General features: G+C 29.0%; 2 protein-coding genes across 5 annotated transcripts; both read left to right on the top strand.

Annotated features, from left to right (window-relative positions):
• Positions 1–3,803: 3,803 nt before the first annotated feature.
• LOC130898592 (tachykinin-like peptides receptor 86C) lies at positions 3,804–21,719 on the top strand. 4 transcript variants are annotated; one of them, XM_057807998.1, is made up of 10 exons: positions 3,804–3,905; positions 7,832–8,003; positions 8,091–8,202; positions 17,838–17,939; positions 19,397–19,531; positions 19,632–19,709; positions 20,051–20,201; positions 21,077–21,273; positions 21,336–21,427; positions 21,481–21,719. In XM_057807998.1, the coding sequence occupies exons 1-10, from the start codon at positions 3,891–3,893 to the stop codon at positions 21,648–21,650; spliced, it is 1,224 nt and encodes a 407-aa protein (XP_057663981.1). In that variant the 5' UTR covers positions 3,804–3,890; the 3' UTR covers positions 21,651–21,719. The 4 variants fall into 4 exon arrangements, with proteins under 4 accessions (XP_057663981.1, XP_057663979.1, XP_057663982.1 ...); XM_057807996.1 differs by having other exon boundaries at positions 21,318–21,427; XM_057807999.1 differs by lacking the exons at positions 7,832–8,003; positions 8,091–8,202 and adding an exon at positions 4,168–4,379 and having other exon boundaries at positions 21,318–21,427.
• LOC130898593 (uncharacterized) lies at positions 10,896–17,759 on the top strand. Its single transcript, XM_057808001.1, has 2 exons — positions 10,896–11,728; positions 17,305–17,759. Exons 1-2 carry the CDS (start codon positions 10,955–10,957, stop codon positions 17,737–17,739), a joined length of 1,209 nt encoding a protein of 402 aa, XP_057663984.1. The 5' UTR covers positions 10,896–10,954; the 3' UTR covers positions 17,740–17,759.
• Positions 21,720–22,535: the final 816 nt, after the last annotated feature.

Genomic DNA, 22,535 nt, shown 5'->3' with positions numbered 1-22,535 from the left:
AAAGTCGTGGTAAATGTGATCTAAATTGGGTTTCTGAGATAGGATTGTTTCTGGAATGAATAAAATATACAAAGGAGACGAAAACAATGGGAATACGTACAAATGAAAGGGATCTGAAGTGCCCTTGCTTTTAGTAAAGAAAAGAGAAAAGTCAGGGCTAAATTTATATCTTAAAATCAAAGTAATTCAATTATTGGAAGGTATTAGTAAGAAAAAATCACTACGTTGAGACGTGCATAAGAAAAATTTATTTTTATATTTTATAAAATTAATTTCCAATTATTTCAAAGCTTCGAGAGTTTCCTGTCCATTGAAAATATTTAATAAGGCTGCTTTTTAATCAAGGGCTTCGTTTTGAATCCTTTTTGTAGTGAAATTTCACTATAAAAAGTTACATGAATGGTTATTCATCTAATAAATACGAAATTAAAATGGAATTACGTCATTTTTTGTCTATATTATACGGGGAATACAAAAAACTATAAATCTAAGACAAAAATTCAAATTGTTTTTGATTTTTAAACAAGAATTTCTGGAAGTATATAAAGTTCTGGATTAAAATGTTCGTTTAAGGCAATTAGTACAATAATAGTCTATAGAATTCAGGCTTTAATGGATGAACTGACTATAACTTTATAAGGATGTCAAGTTCTTGCTAGTATGAACCCAGAAATTTGAAAAAATAGGTAATGTTGCACGAAAATATTTGTTTAAAACGGTTATTATGGTGATATTTTGATTCAGGCTTAAATTTACGAACCGACGAAACTTCGGAAGTATGTAAAATGATGTATGAAAATGTTTGTTCAAAGCAGTTATTTCAATAATACATATGTAATTGATGAACCGACTATAAATATAAGAAATTATCAATTTTTCTTCAATATAGACCCAAAAATTACAAAATTATGATTAATACTGTATAAAAATGTTTGTTTAAGGCAGTTATTTAAATATATATACACGAAATTTAATCTGCAATTGATGAACCGACTATAACAATGAAAAGATGTCAATTTTCTTTCAATATAGACCCAAAAATTACAAAATTATGAATAATACTGTATAAAAATGTTTGTTTAAGGCATTTATTTAAATATATATACACGAAATACAGTTTTTAATTGATGAACCGACTATAACAATGAAAAGATGTCAATTTTCTCTCAAAATAGACCCAAAAATTACAAAATTATGAATAATACTGTATAAAAATGTTTGTTTAAGGCAGTTATTTGAATATATATACACGAAATTTAATCTTCAATTGATGAACCGACTATAACAATGAAAAGATGTCAATTTTCTGTCAATATAGACCCAAAAATTACAAAATTATGAATAATTTTTCATAAAAATGTTTGTTTAAGGCATTTATTTAAATATATATACACGAAATACAGTTTTTAATTGATGAACCGACTATAACAATGAAAAGATGTCAATTTTCTCTCAAAATAGACCCAAAAATTACAAAATTATGAATAATACTGTATAAAAATGTTTGTTTAAGGCATTTATTTAAATATATATATATATATATATATATATATATATATATATATATACACGAAATACAGTTTTTAATTGATGAACCGACTATAACAATGAAAAGATGTCAATTTTCTGTCAATATAGACCCAAAAATTACAAAATTATGAATAATTTTTCATAAAAATGTTTGTTTAAGGCATTTATTTAAATATATATACACGAAATACAGTTTTTAATTGATGAACCGACTATAACAATGAAAAGATGTCAATTTTCTCTCAAAATAGACCCAAAAATTACAAAATTATGAATAATACTGTATAAAAATGTTTGTTTAAGGCATTTATTTAAATATATATATACACGAAATACAGTTTTTAATTGATGAACCGACTATAACAATGAAAAGATGTCAATTTTCTCTCAAAATAGACCCAAAAATTACAAAATTATGAATAATACTGTATAAAAATGTTTGTTTAAGGCAGTTATTTGAATATATATACACGAAATTTAATCTTCAATTGATGAACCGACTATAACAATGAAAAGATGTCAATTTTCTGTCAATATAGACCCAAAAATTACAAAATTATGAATAATACTGTATAAAAATGTTTGTTTAAGGCATTTATTTAAATATATATATACACGAAATACAGTTTTTAATTGATGAACCGACTATAACAATGAAAAGATGTCAATTTTCTCTCAAAATAGACCCAAAAATTACAAAATTATGAATAATACTGTATAAAAATATTTGTTTAAGGCATTTATTTAAATATATATACACGAAATTTAATTTTTAATTGATGAACCGACTATAACAATGAAAAGATGTCAATTATCTCTCAAAATAGACCCAAAAATTACAAAATTATGAATAATACTGTATAAAAATGTTTGTTTAAGGCATTTATTTAAATATATATACACGAAATTTAATTTTTAATTGATGAACCGACTATAACAATGAAAAGATGTCAATTTTCTCTCAAATAGACACAAAAATTACAAAATTATGAATAATACTGTATAAAAATGTTTGTTTAAGGCAGTTATTTGAATATATATACACGAAATTTAATCTTCAATTGATGAACCGACTATAACAATGAAAAGATGTCAATTTTCTCTCAATATAGACCCAAAAATTACAAAATTATGAATAATTTTTCATAAAAATGTTTGTTTAAGGCATTTATTTAAATATATATACACGAAATACAGTTTTTAATTGATGAACCGACTATAACAATGAAAAGATGTCAATTTTCTCTCAAAATAGACCCAAAAATTACAAAATTATGAATAATACTGTATAAAAATGTTTGTTTAAGGCAGTTATTTAAATATATATACACGAAATACAGTTTTTAATTGATGAACCGACTATAACAATGAAAAGATGTCAATTTTCTGTCAATATAGACCCAAAAATTACAAAATTATGAATAATTTTTCATAAAAATGTTTGTTTAAGGCATTTATTTAAATATATATACACGAAATACAGTTTTTAATTGATGAACCGACTATAACAATGAAAAGATGTCAATTTTCTCTCAAAATAGACCCAAAAATTACAAAATTATGAATAATACTGTATAAAAATATTTGTTTAAGGCATTTATTTAAATATATATACACGAAATTTAATTTTTAATTGATGAACCGACTATAATTTATCAATAAACATCAATTTTTTTATTAAAGTATACCTAAAATCATTAAAAATATGTGAAATACTGAAATAAAATGATTTATTTATCGATTTATATCGGATATGAATGGAATTATACGATGAACCGACTATAATTCACGAGGAAAAATAAATTTCCTGTTAACTTTCACTAAAAACTTCGAAGATATGTGAAAAATTAAAAGCAAAATATAAGTTTTCTATTAATAATTAAAATTGGGCTTTATAGGATGAACCGGCTATAATTCACGAGGAAAAATAAATTTCCTGTTAACTTTCATTAAAAACTTCGAAGATATGTGGAAAATTAAAAGCAAAATATTCGTAAAACCAAGTTTTCTATTAATAACTAAAAATGGGCTTAATAGGATGAACCGACTATAAACCTAAGACAACAAATCAATTATTTCGAAACTTTTCAACAAAACTTTAGGAAGTACTAAAAGAAAATAATCATTCCATCCGTTTACCATCCATAAATTATGAATATTAAATTGAAACAACGCCGTTTCAACCATTTTTTTTTATTTACTTTTTCTTTCGGCAACGGAAATCATGCGCGTCTTCTAGTGGAAATTATGGAAAAGCGTGGTAAGGCATCAGTAACCAGTCGAAGTTCGGTTGATTCGGTTGACAGCTAGCTAGTTGATTTCTCACAAAATTCGCGATATGAAGTTTTCAAAATGAAACCATGGACGGACCAGAGGTAAATCGCAAATTTTATCAAAAAAAAACCGATAAAAATAATTTAAAAATATTATTCTTATCAATAATTTTATCATAATCATGATTTTATTAATAATAAAACCGAAAGAAATCACCACCTTCACTTCAGTTGATTGAATATAGTTTATTACGAATACACTCGATCTAACACGAACATACACGAAAATGAGGTTACTGATTGTGAGTTTGTTTGTATGTTTCTATTTGTATTTTTGTTTTTTGTTTTATTTTGTTTATTACAGATATTTTGTTTGTTTTTGGTAACTTTAAATGCAGCATCTGTCATTGAAACGGCTTTGAAGGATTTGGGAGAAAAATTAGGTTTGAAATTAGAAATTAACGTTCCCGATAAGGTACATACGGACGATGATGGCCGACAGTTTGTTTATAAAAAAGATTGGGTTGGTAGTATACCGGTGTTAACCAAAAAGTATCTAGATAATGAAGAAATTGTGTACGTAGATAAAACTAATTATAAATCGTTTCAATAAGAAAATTGACGCGTTTTTTGGAAGTTTTTGAAATATTGTTAGATGGAAAATAAACTTTTTTCAAAATTTTTGATTTTTTTTTCCATTTTTGTTATATTCCGGAGCGTGTTGTAAAGTTTTAAAATATTTGAGTGAGTTTTGTCAAATTTCTGGAACTGGGTGGGAAATTTTTCGGAAAGAAAATGTTTTGGAACAAATTAGAATGTTCTAAAATGAACTAGAACAATCAAACATGTACCGAAATTATCCAGAACAATTTATAATCTTTTCAATTTGCTTTCAAACCATTCACAATTTCACAAAATCACTTGGAATGTTCCAGGATCATTTGGAACGTATAAAAATTGTTCTGGAAGAATTTAATTTATGCAGCATTTGTTCTGGAACAGATTATAATATTTTAATTTTGTCCTGGAACAATATAAAATTATCATAAAATCGCCTTGAACAATTTATAATGTTTTAAAATTGTCCTGGAAGCTTTTCGAATTCTCTAAAATGATTTTGTACGATTTAGAATGTTTTAAAATGAATCAGAATAAGTTGGAATATACAGAAAGTATTTAGAACAATTTATAATATTTTAAATCAATTTTCAAACTATTTATAATTTCATAGATTCGCATAAAACAATTTATAATGTTCTAAAATGAACTAGACAATCAAAAATGTTCCGAAATTATCTAGAACAATTTATAATCTTTTGAATTTGCTTTCAAACCATTCACAATTTCACAAAATCACTTGGAATGTTCCAGGATCATTTGGAACAACTTAGAACGTATAAAAATTGTTCTGGAAGAATTTAATTTATGCAGCATTTGTTCTGGAACAGATTATAATATTTTAAATTTGTCCTGGAACAATATAAAATTATCATAAAATCGCCTTGAACAATTTATAATGTTTTAAAATTGTCCTGGAAGCTTTTCGAATCTTCTAAAATGATTTTGTACGATTTAGAATGTTTTAAACTGAATCAGAATAAGTTGGAATATACAGAAAGTATTTAGAACAATTTATAATATTCTAAATCAACCATCAAACCATTTATGATTTCATAGATTCGCATAAAACAATTTATAATGTTCTAAAATTGTTCTGGAACTATTAAGAATATCCCAGAAGGATCTAGAACAATTTTTTTGAATTGGCTTCATAAAATCACTTGGAACAATTTATAATATCACAAAACTGTTCTGGAATTATTAAAAATGTGTCAGGATCATTTGGAACAACTTAGAATGTATAAAAATCAAGAATTAAAAATGTTGCAATTGTTCTGGACCAGATTATAATGTTTTAAATTTGTTCTGGAACAGATTATAATGTTTTAAAATTGTCCTGAAAGCTTTTATAATCTTCTAAAATGATTTTGTATGATTTAGAATGTTCTAAAATTGTTCTGGAATTATTAAGAATAACCTAGAAGGATCTGGAACAACTTAGAATGTATGAAAATGTTTTGGAACAAATTGAAACGTTTTCATTTGGTTCTGGAACGGTTTAGAATGTTCAAATATTGTTCTAGAACTATAATAAAACCCCTTAATATACTCGAACAATTATATGCATGTATCAAATCGATCTGGAACATCTTAGAAATCCTATTGCGAATGTTGATTTTTCATTTAACTTTATAAAGAACGAAATATCATATCGAAACATCAAATTACATCATTCAATTGTATCAGATAGAAAGGAGAACGTGTTCTAATTAAATTAGATGAAGTAAATAGATTTGTACACGCTATATACGATCTAATTTGGAGGTTAAACGAACGTCGTTTGTTTCAAACGGAATTTAATTAACGTACGAGGTAAACGCAAAGTATTAATTGGTCTATAACATCATTATACACTTGAACTTTCACCAATTATATTCGAAAACAAATATACCCTATCAAAAACGTACAAATCAGTAAATATTTTTTCTTCTCTAGGCATACAGATGCATGCAGATTTTATAAAAACGATTCGGAACAATTTATAATTGTCAAAACGATCTGGAAGAATTTGAAAAGGTTCTAAAATTGTCCTGGAATGCTATAAATTGTACCGAAACAATTTTTAATATTCCAAAATTGTTCTAAAACAATTTAAAATCTCATAAAATGACCTGGAACAACTTAGAATATCAAATAATCGGTAGGGAATCATTTAGAATGTCCCAGGAATTATTTAACGAGTTTTAAAACTATCCGGAACAAATTAGAAAGTTCTAAACCTGTCTGGAACAAATTATAACGATCTAAAATTATTCTGGTACAAACTAAAACGTCATCAAATGAACAATAACGAATTAGAAATCGATCGAAATTCATAGAGGTTTTGAAAACCATTATAAATATTTTCAGAAGTTCTATTATTTATAAGGAACTGGAATGAAGAAATTCAAGAACTACTTAGAACGTTCTAAAATCGATCTGGAACAACATAGAATTCACTAAAATAGTAGGGAACAACTAATACAGTTCTAAAATCGTTATAGAACAAATTATAAAGTCATAAATATTCCAAAATTGCTGTAGAATCCTTTAGAATGACCCTGAACTACTTAGAATGTTCCTTAATTGTCCTGGAACATATTATAATTAACCAAAATAATCAAGACCGGAGTCAAATCTCCTGGAAAGAGAGATAAATCTACTTAGAACGTTCTAAACTCGTTCTGGAACAAATTTATAATATACCAAAATTATTCAGAACAAAATATAATGTTTTGTTAAGATACTGAACGTTCTAAAATGATCTAGAACAATTTAAAATGTTCTAAAATCGTTGTGGAATCATTTATAATATTCCAAAATGATTTAGAACAAAGTAGAATCTTCTGGAAAGATATTGAACGTTTTAAGATGATTTGGAACAATTTAGAATGTTCTAAAATCGTTCTGGGACCGTTTATAATATTCCAAAATGATTTAGAACAAAGTAGAATGTTCTGGAAGTATATAGAACGTTCTTAAATGATCTGGAACAATTTAAAACGTTCTAAAAATGTTCTGGAACCATTTATAATATTCCAAAATGATTTAGAACAAAGTAGAATGTTCTGGAAGTATATAGAACGTTCTTAAATGATCTGGAACAATTTAGAACGTTCTAAAAATGTTCTGGAACCATTTATAATATTCCAAAATTATTTAGAACAAAGTAGAATGTTCTGGAAGTATATAGAACGTTCTTAAATGATCTGGAACAATTTAGAACGTTCTTAAATGATCTGGAACAATTTAGAACGTTCTAAAATCGTTCTGGAACCATTTATAATATTCCAAAATGATTTAGAACAAAGTAGAATGTTCTGTAAAGATATGGAAGGGTCTAAAATGATCTGGAACTTCGTAAAATGTTTTGAAATTCATCCATAATCACAGGAAACTTGTAAAAAATGATTATTTTCCTGTTCCAGCTGTGTCGGTACAATAAATCTTCTGCTGAAGCTCCTCCAAATCCCCTTCAAGATACGATAGAATACGATAATTTGATGTCGATGATCGCGCAGATCGTTTGGAGTATCGTCTTCTTATTTATGATAATAACGGCAACGTGCGGGAACTGTATAGTCATCTGGATAATCGTCGGTAAGGACGTTTTGGTTTAATATGGTTGATGATGGTTGTTTGTCGCTGGTCGTAAGGTATTTTCGGGATGTTCTTTATTTGTTACAGCCCACCGAAGGATGAGAACGGTAACCAACTACTTTCTAGTCAACCTCAGCGCCGCCGATCTCCTTTTGACGACCTTAAATTGCATCTTCAACTTCATTTATATGTTACGAAGGTATAAACGTCTATTATTATTGTCGATTTCGCGTTCAATGACGAAGAAAATTATATCAGACGAAAAATTTTCCAATTAAGATAAGATAACGTCTATTTCTGATTCGATTTACCGCTCGAAAAGATTCGAAAATAATTGAGCGTAAATAAAAGTTTCGAATCAACATATTCGCCACGGTTTTTCGAAAAGAAAGTTTTCGCGAATGACGTGTATGATTAAATTAACGCGTCTTGTTTTTTGCTTTCCACGTCGTCTCAATTGATTTTACGAGCTTCACAGATTATTGTTGAACTTTGAAAACGTTCATTATGAAGTTGAGATTCTATTGAAACGTTTGAATAAATTATACACCGCATTTGTTTGAACAAACTTATAGTCTTTAGGAACAATTTAATGGCTTTTGGGAACATTTTATGGCTTTTGAGAACATTGTATGGCTTTTAGGAACAATTTAATGGCTTTTGGGAACATTTTATGGCTTTTAGGAACAATTTAATGGCTTTTGGGAACAATTTATTGGCTTTTGTGAACATTTTATGGCTTTTGGGAATATTTTATGGCTTTTAGGAACAATTTAATGACTTTTGGGAACATTTTATGGCTTTTAGGAACAATTTAATGGCTTTTGGGAACATTTTATGGCTTTTGGGAATATTTTAATGGCTTTTGGGAACATTTTATGGCTTTTGAGAACATTGTATGGCTTTTAGGAACAATTTAATGGCTTTTGGGAACATTTTATGGCTTTTAGGAACAATTTAATGGCTTTTGGGAACAATTTATTGGCTTTTGTGAACATTTTATGGCTTTTGGGAATATTTTATGGCTTTTAGGAACAATTTAATGACTTTTGGGAACATTTTATGGCTTTTAGGAACAATTTAATGGCTTTTGGGAACATTTTATGGCTTTTGGGAATATTTTAATGGCTTTTGGGAAAATTTTATGGCTTTTAGGAACATTTTATGGCTTTTAGGAACAATTTAATGGCTTTTGGGAACAATTTAATGGCTTTTGGGAACAATTTATTGGCTTTTGTGAACATTTTATGGCTTTTGGGAATATTTTATGGCTTTTAGGAACAATTTAATGACTTTTGGGAACATTTTATGGCTTTTAGGAACAATTTAATGGCTTTTGGGAACATTTTATGGCTTTTGGGAATATTTTAATGGCTTTTGGGAACATTTTATGGCTTTTAGGAACAATTTAATGGCTTTTGGGAACATTTTATGGCTTTTGGGAATATTTTAATGGCTTTTAGGAACAATTTAATGGCTTTTGGGAACATTTTATGGCTTTTAGGAACAATTTAATGGCTTTTGGGAACATTTTATGGCTTTTGGGAATATTTTAATGGCTTTTGGGAACATTTTATGGCTTTTGGGAACATTTTATGGCTTTTAGGAACAATTTAATGGCTTTTGGGAACATTTTATGGCTTTTGAGAACATTGTATGGCTTTTAGGAACAATTTAATGGCTTTTGGGAACATTTTATGGCTTTTAGGAACAATTTAATGGCTTTTGGGAACAATTTATTGGCTTTTGTGAACATTTTATGGCTTTTGGGAATATTTTATGGCTTTTAGGAACAATTTAATGACTTTTGGGAACATTTTATGGCTTTTAGGAACAATTTAATGGCTTTTGGGAACATTTTATGGCTTTTGGGAATATTTTAATGGCTTTTGGGAACATTTTATGGCTTTTAGGAACATTTTATGGCTTTTAGGAACAATTTAATGGGTTTTGGGAACATTTTATGGCTTTTAGGAACATTTTATGGCTTTTGGGAACACTTTATGGCTTCTGGGAACAATTTAATAACTTTTGGGAACATATTATGGCTTTTAGGAACAATTTAATGGCTTTTGGGAACATTTTATGACTTTTAGGAACATTTTATGTCTTTTGGGAACATTTTATGGCTTTTAGTAACAATTTAATAACTTTTGGGAACATATTATGGCTTTTAGGAACAATTTAATGGCTTTTAGGAACATTTTATTACTTTTGGGAACATTTTATGGCTTTTGGGAATATTTTATGGCTTTTGGGAACATTTTATGGCTTTCGGGAACATTTTTAATTCTTCTGGAACAATTTTGAATGTTATAACATTTCTGGAACATTAAACGTCACCATAGAACATTTTTAATCTGCGTTAGAACGTTATAGAACAAATCCCAATTTTCAAAAACACTTTTAAAGGTTTCAAACCGTTTTCGAATAGTGTTCTCTTTGTTTGAACATTTTATATGGGGTTTATATGGTTTTTACTATTTTGGAACAATATTATGGTCTTGAGGAACATTTTATGGCTTTTGGGAACATTTTTAATGTTCTGGATTAGTTCATAACATTTTTGGAACATTTAACGTCATCATTCAATTTTCAAAAATTCGCAAAAATTTTGATGTTGTACGAATTTTCCAAAAACTCTCAAAATATCCTAAATCCCGTCCAGATTCCAAAAATTTTCGAAATTATTTCCAAAATTCCAAAAGTTTTTTACGTATTTTTCAAATTTTCAAAAACCGCATCGATTTTTATAAAAATATTTCTAAAAACTTTCCTAATACATCTGGTATAATATATATTTAAATAACAATTAGAAATTGAACGAAACTCGTTATGTAATAAAAACGAATAGGGGGGACACGACGATGATGATTAGATTTGATTAGAGTCCAAGGCCGACATCAAAACAACAACATCATCAATCAGTCGCGCCAGATAAACCCACCGAAATGGATCTCACCGAAAAACAACAAAATCTCATTCGGAAAATCGCCAACGAAAACGACATCGAAAATTTCCGATTAACCAAAACCCCCGGATCGCTGAAAGGCGACAACTTCCTCGGCATCCTAACAGCCATCACCCTATACAACAAACAAAAAACCCTAAACCTCATCCTGAAAACCGCCCACCAGAACGAAGCCTTCAGAAAAGCGGCCCCGGTGCACGAAATGTTCGACAGGGAGATCTACATGTACAACAAAGTTTTCCCGGAATTCGAAAAATACCAAAAAGACCACAACATCGCCGACGCCTTCGACAGCACCCCCAAACTCTACGGCTACTGTATAGAAGATAAAAACGAGTCTCTCGTAATGGAGAATTTAAAAAAATCCGGCTACAAATTATGGGATAAAAGAATCCCCATGAACCACGATCACGTAGAGGCCGTTTTAGTCCAATACGCAAATTTCCACGCGGTGTCTTTGGCTATGAGGCAGTTAGACGGTGAATTATTCGCTCGAGTGACTCGTCCTATTAAAAAAAACGTTTTCGACAACATGGAGATGATCGGGAATAAGGATAAATTCCAAGGGTACGTCAATGCTGTGATGAGTAATGGGTATAAGGCTGTGGAGGGCGATCAGGACCTGGTGGAGTGTCTTAAGAAAGTGGAAAGTCAAATTTACGATTTATTTCAGAATCGTTTCGATAATGACGAGTTTAAGTTGGTGGTGTGTCATGGGGATTGTTGGTGCAACAATTTTTTGTTTAAATATGAGGTAAATATAATTTTTTTTCTATTAAATATATACAGTATTGGTCGAAATTTAGTTAAGCGATTGTTTTTATTTTTTATTTTTGGTTTCGTACATTTGACGCCCTGTATTTCGTAAAATAAAAATAGTTCCTCAGTGAAAATTTCATGGATTAATGAGGAATTGTTCTTTTATATACTGGGTGTTCATATAACTCTTTACGTGGAATAGTTTTGGAGATATGGTCGATTTTATGGAGGTATAACTTTTGATAAGCGATTGTTTTTATTTATTTTTGATTTGGTACATTTGACGCCCTGTATTTCGTAAAATAAAAATAGTTCCTCAGTGAAAATTTCATGGATTAATAAGGAATTGTTCTTTTATATACTGGGTGTTCTTATAACTCTTTGCGTGAAATAGTTTTGGAGATATGGTCGATTTTATGGGGGTATAATTTTTGATAATGGAAAATACCAATTGCCTTTAGGAAACTGTATCTCAGAAATTAATGGATATAGAAACATGAAAATTTGGCGGTTTATGACACATTTATTGTTTAATCAATATAATTTATCGAAAAATCTTTAATTTCATTGGTTTTGAAGTTAGAATTATTTTTATGAAGATAGTTTTTACTGAAACAAACTTTAAGGCACTGTATCTCAGAAATTAACGTAAATAGGAACATGAAAATTTCATAGTTCATGAAGAATCTATTGTATAATCAACAGAATTTATAAAAATGTCAATATTTTCACTGGTTTTGAAGTTATAACAATTTTTATGAAGTTGGAATTTTTGTTAAAACGAAAAGATGTAAACGAACTTTGGGGCACTATATCTCAGAAATTAGAGGTAATAGAAATATAAGAATTTGACACTTTATGAAGATTTTATTCCGTAGTCGGAAGAATTTATGAAAACATCATTATTTTCACTAGTTTCGAAGTTATAAAAATTTTTATAAAGTTGGAATTGTGTTAAAACAAAAAGATGTAAACGAACTTTGAGGCACTATATCTCAGAAATTACAGGCAATACAAACATGAGAATTTGACAATTTAAGAAAAATTTATTCCGTAGTCAACAGAACTTATAAAAATGTCAACATTTTCACTAGTTTTGAAGTTATAACTATTTTTATGAAGTTAGAACTAAAAGATGCAAACGAAGTTTGTGGCACTGTATCTCAGAAACTAATGACAATAGAAATATGAAAATTTAACAGATCATGAACTATTCATTTTATAATCAAAATAATTAAAAAAAAATCATTATTCTCACTTGTTTTTGAGTTATGAACAATTTTATGAAGATATAATTTTTAATGATAGTGAACTTTAAGACACTGTATCTCAAGAATTAGTTGGATTGAAAAAATGAAATTTTCACAGCTTATTCATTAACTATTTTCCTATTTAAGAATCATAAAAACGACTTATTATATATAAGGGTTTCGAATATATAAGTCAGTTCATAAGAATATAACATTTTTAATAATATTATCTTTTGAGCTCTATATCTTGGTTTTTGTATAAAAAAATACCTTTTTTGAAATTAGAAACACGAAATTTTCGAGTTAAATTTTCATATTAAACTATTTTTAAAGTGATAAGTGCAAAAACACGACGAAATCTTTGTCTATAATAATTGATGGTACAAAAAAATGTTATACCCTGTATAATCTTAACTGAAAATTCAAAATTCTACTAAGGCGTGTAATAAACAATCGTAAAAATTCTATAAAAACCTCTACATAAAACAATTGAAGAAATATATAAAAAATATGTGAAAAATAATTCAGAGTTGAAAAAAATTTTAAAAATCGATTTTCAAGTGACGTAGATTTGTTTAAAACAATGAACAATGCATGTTATTATTCTAACTTCACACTATTTAAAAGATAAATTATCATTGAATAAATAATTCCATGAAATATGCCATTAATTTCGATAAAAATATTAATCAAATAAAGATAATAATTATAACATCAAAATAAATTAGTTGGAAGTAAAACCTAGAATATATAAAGTGATTATGCTCATAAATTATAAATTACTGCATACTTCGAACATATTTTCAACTCGAAATACAGGGTGAATCATCAATAAGTTATTTCTTCCTCAAAAACGAGAAAGATGATATTTGAATTTAGAATTACCCAATGAAAGATGGTAGTGATCTTTGGAGCACTGTATCTCAGAAATTAATTGAAATAGAAACGTCAAAATTTCACAGGATATGAATCAATTATTCTATAATCGAATGAGTGTAGAAATAATTCGATATTTCCACTGGTTTTGAGGTTAGGACGCATTTTATGACGGTATAATTTTGATAGTACTGAGAAATGTTAACGAACTTTAGGGCACTGTATCTCAGAAATTAAAAGAAATAAGAAAGTAAAACTTTGACAGGACATGAATCAATTATTCTGTAATCAAATGAGTTTAGAAATAATTCGATAATCTCACTGGTTTTGAGGTTATGATGAATTTTATGGAGTTGTAATTTTTTATAGTACTCACAAATGTTAACGAACTTTAGGGCACTGTATCTCAGAAGTCAGTTGAAATAGAAACGTCACAATATCACAGGATATAAAGCAATTATTCTATAATCAAATGAGTTTAGAAATAATTCGATAATCTCACTGGTTTTGAGGTTATGATGGATTTTATGGAGTTGTAATTTTTTATAGTACTGAGAAATGTTAACGAACTTTAGGGCACTGTATCTCAGAAATCAATAGAAAGAGGAACGTCAAAATTTCACAGGATATAAATCTATTATTCTATAATCTAATGAGCTTAGAAAAAATTCGATAATCTCACTGGTTTTGAGGTTAGGACGCATTTTATGGTGGTATAATTTTGATAGTACTGAGAAATGTTAACGAACTTTAGGGCACTGTATCTCAGAAATTAAAAGAAATAAGAACGTAAAACTTTGACAGGACATTAATCAATTATTCTGTAATCAAATGAGTTTAGAAATAAATCGATAATCTCACTGGTTTTGAGGTTATGATGAATTTTCTGGAGTCATAATTTTTGATAGTATTGAGAAATGTTAACGAACTTTAGGGCACTGTATTTCAGAAATCAATAGAAAGAGGAACGTCAAAATTTCACAGGATATAAATCTATTATTCTATAATCTAATGAGTTTAGAAAAAATTCGATAATCTCACTGGTTTTGAGGTTAGGACGCATTTTATGGTGGTATAATTTTGATAGTACTGAGAAATGTTAACGAACTTTAGGGCACTGTATCTCAGAAATTAATTGAAATAGAAACGTCAAAATTTCACAGGATATAAAGCAATTATTCTATAATCAAATGAGTTTAGAAATAATTTGCTATTTTCACTGGTTTTGAGGTTAGGACGCATTTTATGGTGGTATAATTTTGATAGTACTGAGAAATGTTAATGAACTTTAGGGCACTGTATCTCAGAAATTAAAAGAAATAAGAACGTAAAACTTTGACAGGACATGAATCAATTATTCTGTAATCAAATGAGTTTAGAAAAAATTCGATAATCTCACTGGTTTTGAGGTTATGATGAATTTTATGGAGTTGTAATTTTTTATAGTACTCACAAATGTTAACGAACTTTAGGGCACTGTATCTCAGAAGTCAGTTGAAATAGAAACGTCACAATATCACAGGATATAAAGCAATTATTCTATAATCAAATGAGTTTAGAAATAATTCGATAATCTCACTGGTTTTGAGGTTATGATGGATTTTATGGAGTTGTAATTTTTTATAGTACTGAGAAATGTTAACGAACTTTAGGGCACTGTATCTCAGAAATCAATAGAAAGAGGAACGTCAAAATTTCACAGGATATAAATCTATTATTCTATAATCTAATGAGCTTAGAAAAAATTCGATAATCTCACTGGTTTTGAGGTTAGGACGCATTTTATGGTGGTATAATTTTGATAGTACTGAGAAATGTTAACGAACTTTAGGGCACTGTATCTCAGAAATTAAAAGAAATAAGAACGTAAAACTTTGACAGGACATTAATCAATTATTCTGTAATCAAATGAGTTTAGAAATAAATCGATAATCTCACTGGTTTTGAGGTTATGATGAATTTTCTGGAGTCATAATTTTTGATAGTATTGAGAAATGTTAACGAACTTTAGGGCACTGTATTTCAGAAATCAATAGAAAGAGGAACGTCAAAATTTCACAGGATATAAATCTATTATTCTATAATCTAATGAGTTTAGAAAAAATTCGATAATCTCACTGGTTTTGAGGTTAGGACGCATTTTATGGTGGTATAATTTTGATAGTACTGAGAAATGTTAACGAACTTTAGGGCACTGTATCTCAGAAATTAATTGAAATAGAAACGTCAAAATTTCACAGGATATAAAGCAATTATTCTATAATCAAATGAGTTTAGAAATAATTTGCTATTTTCACTGGTTTTGAGGTTAGGACGCATTTTATGGTGGTATAATTTTGATAGTACTGAGAAATGTTAATGAACTTTAGGGCACTGTATCTCAGAAATTAAAAGAAATAAGAACGTAAAACTTTGACAGGACATGAATCAATTATTCTGTAATCAAATGAGTTTAGAAAAAATTCGATAATCTCACTGGTTTTGAGGTTATGATGAATTTTATGGAGTTGTAATTTTTTATAGTACTCACAAATGTTAACGAACTTTAGGGCACTGTATCTCAGAAGTCAGTTGAAATAGAAACGTCACAATATCACAGGATATAAAGCAATTATTCTATAATCAAATGAGTTTAGAAATAATTCGATAATCTCACTGGTTTTGAGGTTATGATGGATTTTATGGAGTTGTAATTTTTTATAGTACTGAGAAATGTTAACGAACTTTAGGGCACTGTATCTCAGAAATCAATAGAAAGAGGAACGTCAAAATTTCACAGGATATAAATCTATTATTCTATAATCTAATGAGCTTAGAAAAAATTCGATAATCTCACTGGTTTTGAGGTTAGGACGCATTTTATGGTGGTATAATTTTGATAGTACTGAGAAATGTTAACGAACTTTAGGGCACTGTATCTCAGAAATTAAAAGAAATAAGAACGTAAAACTTTGACAGGACATTAATCAATTATTCTGTAATCAAATGAGTTTAGAAATAAATCGATAATCTCACTGGTTTTGAGGTTATGATGAATTTTCTGGAGTCATAATTTTTGATAGTATTGAGAAATGTTAACGAACTTTAGGGCACTGTATTTCAGAAATCAATAGAAAGAGGAACGTCAAAATTTCACAGGATATAAATCTATTATTCTATAATCTAATGAGTTTAGAAAAAATTCGATAATCTCACTGGTTTTGAGGTTAGGACGCATTTTATGGTGGTATAATTTTGATAGTACTGAGAAATGTTAACGAACTTTAGGGCACTGTATCTCAGAAATCAATAGAAAGAGGAACGTCAAAATTTCACAGGATATAAATCAATTATTCTATAATCGAATGAGTTTAGAAATAATTCGATATTTTCATTGATTTCAAAGTTATAATTATTTTTATGGGGTAAAATAAAAAAAAACGTACATTCAATATTTTTCTTTCAGGTATCGGATGTACCTTCAAGTTTAAGGATAATTGACTGGCAAATGTCTTCTGTTACCACCCCCGCTTATGATATAGTCTATTTTCTATTGACCAATAGCTCGGAGGCGGTCTTAAAAAATTACAAAAAATATTTACAATTATATTATGAAGCCCTATCATCGAGATTGAGAGAATTCGGTTGCGATGTGAATCAGATATTTTCCTATGACGATCTGGAAAAACATTTGCATACTTTCATGGCTTTTGGTGTTTATACGAGTATAATGATCTTAAAATTGGTTAATTCGGAGCCGGAAGAGGCTCCCGATTTTTCCAATGTTGAAAATGACGGGAATTTCATGGACCAAATGGAATACGAAATGAAAAATAGCGCAGGATACGCCGACAGGCTTAAAACAATATTAAAATTTGTGAATGAAAACGATTTAATTTAATAAAATTGTTGTTTTTTGAACGGTTTTTCACGTACATCCTGTATATTGTTTGTTGAAATAATTTTGATAAACAGAAACGATTTTTTTTGTTTTTACAGAAATTGGACTTTTGGGAATTGGTATTGCACTGTAAGTAATTTCATTGCTAATGCGACAGTTGCTGCCAGCGTGTTTACTTTGACAGGAATTTCATGTGACAGGTATAATAATATTATTCTAGCATCCGAAAACCCAAAAAAAATTTAAACATACAGGAGATTTCAAAATTAGTTCGACTAAATTATAAGTTGTAACTTTACTGCACTGTATCTCGAAAATAGGTTAAAAATTTTTTGTGAAAAGATATTTTATTGGAAAATTAGAACTTTTCTAGTCTGTACAAGGTTTTTGTAACGCCCTGAGCATAACAATTCGGTATATATAAGGGTAGAAAGAAAAGTATATCGTTTTTATGACAAAAATTGCAAATGGAATTTAACACCCTGTATCTCAGTTATTATTCATAACCATACTGTCAAGTTTGACACATATGTAAATAGGAGCATTACGAATCGATTGCAGTTTAGTGAGAAGCGCTAATTACGACGGCTTGGGAAATATGAGGGTAGAAAGAAAAGTATGTCGTTTTTATGACAAAAATTGCAAGTAGAATTTAACACCCTGTATCTCAGTTATTATTCATGACAATACTGTCAAATTTGACACATATGTAAATAGAAACATTACGAATCGATTGCAGTTTAGTGAGAAGCGCTAACTACGACGGTTTGGGAAATATGAGGGTAGAAAGAAAAGTATGTCGTTTTTATGACAAAAATAGCAAGTGGAATTTAATACCCTGTATCTCAGTTATTATTCACAACTATAATGTCAAATTTGACATATATGTAAATGAAAACATTACAAATCGATTGCTGTTTAGTGATAAGCGCTAAGTATAACGGTTTGGGAAATATGAGGGTAGAAAGAAAAGTATGTCATTTTTATAAAAAAAATGAGAGACGCTTTTAACACCCTGTATCTTTTTTATTATTCATAACTATAATGTCAAATTTAACATGTATGTAAATAAAAACATTACAAATCGATTACAGTTTAGTGACAACTGCTAAGTATAACGGTTTGGCTAATATGAGGGTAGAAAGAAAACTATGTCATTTTTATGACAAAAGTAAGAGACGACTTCAACACCCTGTATCTCAGTTATTATTTATAACTATAATGTCAAATTTGACGCGTTCATGGATTAAACGATATTGAATCGTATGGCGTTTTATAAAAAGCTCTTGGTTGGACGATTTAGTCGATATTAAAATAGAAAGGAAACTATGTCATTTTTATGAAAAAAATTGCGATCGGACTTCAACACCCCGTATCTCGGAAACTAAAGAAAATAAATAACAAAAAATTTGACAGTTTATAAAGTAAATGGTTCACAATATAAAGGGCATAAAAACAATTTGTTATAGTTAATTGTTTCTGAGATACGGAGCTTCATATGTGGTTATTATTTATATAAATCTAACGATATAAAATCTGGCGATTTAAAAGTCCACCAGATGATCTAATGAATTGGTTTAGGATGATTTTAGTACTATAATATTAATTTTGATGATTTTAAGGCAGATATCGAGATCTAGTATCATTTTATTCGCAGATATTTAGCTATAGTTTACCCCTTAGAACCTCGAATGTCGAAAACTTCATCTATAATCATCATCGCGATCATCTGGACAACCAGTATGTTACTGGCGCTTCCCTGTTTACTTTACTCGAGAACAGTAGCTCACGTGTAAGTATATTTTTGCAACAGGGACAAACTGTATATATACAAAACGGAATCACGCTGAAAAAAGTATCAAAATAATTTACTTTTGCTTAAATTGTTGTAGTACGAAGAAAAAACATCGAGTTGGTTGCATACTAGTTTGGCCCGACGAGAAACATTTCGGCTCAACTTATGACTTCTGGTGAGACAATCATCAATGATTAGATACATATTTAAGTCGAGAATTTTTCGTGAACTCCTCGTATATATGTACCAACCGGATAGCTAAGGGATTTTTTGCCAAAAAAACCTTATTTTCAAAAAAAAAATTATCCATAAAAAATATTTAAATGATACGCCTATGGTTAAAAATATTCACTATCTATTTTATCGGCATTACAGTTTTACGTATTGCAACGCCACCTATTATACGATAGATATATTAAAACTATTACGAATTAACTGTATAAATAAATAGGAGGTAGTATTAATAGTTAATAGATGGCAATACTTAAATATATTTTTGGTAAAATGCTTTTTTAGGTACCAAACGACTTTTCTGGTAGTTACTTATGTAGTACCCATGGTTTTAATGTCGATTTCTTATACCATGATTGGTACGGTACTATGGGGATCGGGATCTATTGGAGAAAAAACGCAAAGACAAATGGATGCTATTAAATCAAAAAGAAGGGTGAGTTTGCAAGTTAACGTTGTCAAATTCGACAGGTGTATAATTGAAAAGATTATGAATCGATTGAAGTGCTATATGAGGCTCTGAGTTGAATGATTTGAAAGATATTAGGATTGAAAATAAAGTATGTCATTTTTATAACAATAAAGTTCATCAACTTTAATACCCTGTATCTCAGTTATCATTCCAAACTGAAATGTGAAATTTGACACATTCGTAGATGAAAAGATTATAAATCGAATGATGTTTTTAAAAAAGCTTTAAGTTCAACAGTTCGGTCGATATAAGGGTAGAAGTGGGAGTATGTCATATTCATGACAAAAAAAGTTTTTCATTTTTAACACCCTGTATCTCTGTTATCATTCCGAACCGAAATGTTAAATTCTACAAATTTATATATTAAAAGATTATGAATCGAATGATGTTTTTAAAAAAGCTCTAAGTTAAACGGTTCGGTCGATATAAGGGTAAAAGTGGTAGGTATGTCATTTTTATGACAAAAAAACTTGAACTCCCTGTATCTCAGTTACTATTTATAAGTGATACGTGAAATTTAATATAAAAATAAACGAAACAATGATAAATCTGTTGGTGTTTTGTGAAAAGCTTCAAGTATGACGATTCAAAGAAAATTATTGATAAAATCTTAAAATTTTGTGTCGCTAAAAATTGTACAATCTAAACTCGACAACGCGAGAAACGGGATTAATATTAATTCTGACAGCTGTCAAACAACTTTTCAGTAATCGAAATCGAAGCCAACTCCAATGAATCGGTGTAAATATTACTTAAAATTGTACAGGACCGTACTCGCCTTTATAGTAGTAGAATTAATTTTCAGTTTATGGATCTGATTGGTAAATTCGTATTTTTAGGTGGTGAAGATGTTTGTATTAGTTGTAGTTATATTCGGATCTTGTTGGCTACCTTACCACATCTACTTTATCTATGTTTATTTCGATACGAAAATTTTGTTTAAAAAATACACTCAGCACGTTTATCTCGGGTTCTATTGGTTAGCAATGTCGAACGCCATGGTAAATCCCCTAATTTATTATTGGATGAATACAAGGTAACTTTAAAAAGTCGTTTTTATGGAAATTTGTATGATAATAGATGGCGCTTTGGTTTCAGATTTAGGAATTATTTCAAATCGGCTATTTGCGGTAGTTTGACGTGTATGTCGTACGGAAATCGATATGACACGTATACGTATTCGAAATCAGGTAGGAATCGATTCATTTTATCGAACATTTTAAGACGATTTTTCGTTTTTAAGCGAACGATACGATCAAAATTCGATTGACGAATCCTAAGGAACAAGAAAACGATTATCGTAAAGGGAACGTCCTGCAGAATTATCCTTCGAAGACGAAATTTGATAGAGGAGGAGTCGGAAAAAGATGGTACCGAAGGAGTCGGAAAAAAGTCGAAAACACCATGTTGTAAATGAGGAATTCGAAAAAAATATTGTGATAAATGTTTATTGTTGTTAATAAAGTTTTTTGAGTGTCGAAATTTATTTATTTAACATTTTTCTTTCCAGGAGGATTATTTTGTCTAGTTTCAAGGGACAGTTGAAAAAACAGTTGAAATCGCGTAATTATTGTTGTACTTTGGAAAAGAAATATACTGCAGGCCTCAATGGATAAACCGACTATAAATCTTTGATGAATAATCAGTTTTCTGTTCACTTTTACCAAAAAAACAGAAAATAGAATTTTCTGAAAAACAAATGGAATTTGGACTTAAATGGATGAACCGACTATAAATCTATGATGAAAAAGTAGTTTTGTGTTCACTTTTACCAAAAAACCTCGAAAATATAGAGAATACTCAGAAAAAAGTAGGGTTTTATCGTTTTTTCCGAGAAACAAATGGAATTTGGACTTAAATAGATGAACCGACTATAAATCTATGATGAAAAATCAGTTTTGTGTTCACTTTTACCAAAAAACCTCGAAAATATAGAAAATACTCAGAAAAAAGTAGAGTTTTATCGTTTTTTCCGAGAAACAAATGGAATTTGGACTTAAATGGATGAACCGACTATAAATCTATGATGAAAAAGCAGTTTTGTGTTCACTTTTACCAAAAAACCTCGAAAATATAGAAAATACTCAGAAAAAAGTAGAGTTTTATCGTTTTTTCCGAGAAACAAATGGAATTTGGACTTTAATGGATGAACCGACTATAAATCTATGATGAAAAAGTAGTTTTGTGTTCACTTTTACCAAAAAACCTCGAAAATATAGAAAATACTCAGAAAAAAGTAGAGTTTTATCGTTTTTTCCGAGAAACAAATGGAATTTGGACTTAAATAGATGAACCGAC

The sequence above is a fragment of the Diorhabda carinulata genome, chromosome 10, assembly GCF_026250575.1.
Source record: "Diorhabda carinulata isolate Delta chromosome 10, icDioCari1.1, whole genome shotgun sequence".
NCBI lineage: Eukaryota > Metazoa > Arthropoda > Insecta > Coleoptera > Chrysomelidae > Diorhabda > Diorhabda carinulata.
The sequence above is the reverse complement of the archived record's forward strand: the minus strand, read 5'-3'. Positions and strand labels throughout refer to the sequence as shown.

Bases quoted from the DNA above. Each gene is read 5' to 3' on its own strand.
- LOC130898592 (XM_057807996.1), top strand. The intron at 17,940-19,396 runs GTATAATAATAT...TTTTATTCGCAG, and splicing joins ACAGGAATTTCATGTGACAG to ATATTTAGCTATAGTTTACC. The intron at 20,202-21,076 runs GTGAGTTTGCAA...TCGTATTTTTAG, and splicing joins CTATTAAATCAAAAAGAAGG to GTGGTGAAGATGTTTGTATT.
- LOC130898593 (XM_057808001.1), top strand. From the start codon at position 10,955: ATGGATCTCACCGAAAAACAACAAAATCTCATTCGGAAAATCGCCAAC. The intron at 11,729-17,304 runs GTAAATATAATT...TTTTTCTTTCAG, and splicing joins ATTTTTTGTTTAAATATGAG to GTATCGGATGTACCTTCAAG.